Raw genomic sequence first — 2205 nt, 5'->3', positions numbered from 1 at the left:
CTGTATTCCAAGTCACAGGTCCTGTCATTTGCTACACTCCGTCTTAAGCAGCAGCAGCTGCTGCTGCTAAGTCGCTTTAGTAGTGTAGACGGCAGCTGAGTTTTATGCAAATAAAGTCCGTCCTGTATGCGCGGTTGTGGGTTCTGATGTTGGTTGGGAAGTCTCCCTGCTCCCGGGCGCCCTCGCCTTCCCTCCCCAAGTCCTTATCTCGCAGCTTTTCGTTTCCCACGGGTCGGGAGCATAAAAGGGAGCGGGGGCTCGGCCTCGCAACGTCACCATGTCCCCGCTGTGCCCACTGCTGCTGACCCTTGCCCTGTTGGCCGTCCCCGGCGTCCGGGGCGCCTGCCCGGCGTCCGCCGACCTGAATAACGCCGACGGGACGCGCACGTGTGCCAAGCTCTACGACAAGAGCGACCCCTACTACGAGAACTGCTGCGCCGGCGCCGTGCTCTCCTTGGAGCCGGGCGCCGACCTGCCCTACTTGCCCTCGGACTGGACGAAAGTCATCTCTTCGATCGTGGTGGGCCAGCGCTGCGAGCTCACCGTGTGGTCCGGTCGCGGCAAGGAGGGCAAGTCGCGCAAGTTCTCGGCCGGTAGCTACCCGCGCCTGGAGGAGTACCGCCGCGGCCTCTTCGGGGACTGGTCCAACGCCATCTCCGCGGTCTACTGCAGGTGCCCACCCGCCGGCCCCACCACCCAGACCCCTGAGCCTCTGACCCAAACTGAGCATCCTTAGAACCAGTTTCCGAGGTCCCCCTTCTCCTCCCCCACGCCCCCTCCCCCAAGCCCATGCCCCTTGGATCTCCCAGACCCAACTCTGAGATTCCCAGACTCAGTAATCCAGTCTTCATTCTGGGAGCTCCCCGTCCCACCTCCCTGAATCGCCCACTTGCCTACCCACCAGACGGCTGCACTCTCTGGGGAGGGCAGATGATCTCTGGTGACCTCGAGCCTAGCCTGGTGATAGGAAGCCATCAACCCCCTCACTTTGAAGCCCCCAGAACCAGAGCTAGTCCTTCCCCACCCCCCTAGATCATCAGATCCCAGGGCTCTCAGACTCAGCTCTGGAGCTCCCAGATTCTAAACCTGACTGACCCAGACCTCAAGACCCCAGACCTAATTCCAGGAGTACCCTATCTAACCCTCATGCTCCTCATGCTCCACTCTTCTAGATCCTCTACATCAGCCTTGGCCCCAGAAACTGGTTCCAGTGCCCCCATTAAGGTCCTGAAGCCTCCAGGCCCAACTTTGGAGGCCCCTGAGCCCACCTGAACTCACATATCCAAACTCACAGACCCCGTGGCCCTAGATCTACCCAGGGCACCCTCTAAAACCACCCATCTGCCCCTCTACCCCCAAGAACTCCAAGAACCTCCAGCCCCAAACTCCCAGGCCAGGATGCCTAGCCCCTGAATTTGGAGCCCAGCCCCAGCCCCCAACCCCATCTCAGGCTTCTAGAATCCCTCCTACCATAAATCTCTGAGGCCCTGGCACCCCCTGACAATAATTTTCTATTCTGTTGCAGTTGCAAATGATACCTTACGAGATCGCTCATCTCCAGCCCTTACAAAGTGCTGAGCCCCTCACCTGGCCTTGTCCATGGGGTCTGCTGAAGTCTGTAAGACCCAGGAGAACAAAGCTTTCTGCCTACCCTCATATTTCCTTCCCTGTAATACAGCCCTTATGAAGCCATCTTTGTCTGCCCTCTGCTTGCGTTTGGGCCCCAAGTCCACGCAGATGTGGGGTCGGGAATGGAGGAGGGAGCAGGGTGGTCAGGGCTGGGTCAGCCCATAGTACCTGCTGTGGATGGGGACACATGCATAGATCCTGTGGGGGCACACGCACGGATTTAGGTGTACACACATGTGCACATACCCATACGGCATCTGTGTGACAAGTAATGGTACTGCTGGCTGATTTTCAAAAATATTTATTTATTTTGTTTGGCTGTACCAGGTCATGGGATTTCCAGGTGGTGCAGTAGTAAAGAATCTGCCTGCCAGTGCAGGAGATGCAAGAGACTGGTTCTATCCCTGGGTCGGGAAGATCCCCTGGAGTAGGAAATGGCAACTCACCCCAGTATTTTTGCCTGGAAAATTCCATGGACAGAGGAACCTGGAGGGCTATAGTTCACGGGGTTGCAAAGAGTTGGACATGACTGAACATGCACGCTGGGTCTTAGCTGTGGCATGTGGGATCTAGTTC

The 2205-nt window shown here is 57.6% G+C and overlaps 1 protein-coding gene across 1 annotated transcript; it reads left to right on the top strand.

Annotated features, from left to right (window-relative positions):
* Positions 1-245: 245 nt before the first annotated feature.
* On the top strand, positions 246-1692 carry SYCN (syncollin). Its single transcript, XM_010849210.1, has 2 exons — positions 246-672; positions 1526-1692. Exons 1-2 carry the CDS (start codon positions 278-280, stop codon positions 1533-1535), a joined length of 405 nt encoding a protein of 134 aa, XP_010847512.1. The 5' UTR covers positions 246-277; the 3' UTR covers positions 1536-1692.
* Positions 1693-2205: the final 513 nt, after the last annotated feature.

This window comes from Bison bison, unplaced genomic scaffold, assembly GCF_000754665.1.
Source record: "Bison bison bison isolate TAMUID 2011002044 unplaced genomic scaffold, Bison_UMD1.0 scf7180017864280, whole genome shotgun sequence".
NCBI lineage: Eukaryota > Metazoa > Chordata > Mammalia > Artiodactyla > Bovidae > Bison > Bison bison.
The sequence above is the reverse complement of the archived record's forward strand: the minus strand, read 5'-3'. Positions and strand labels throughout refer to the sequence as shown.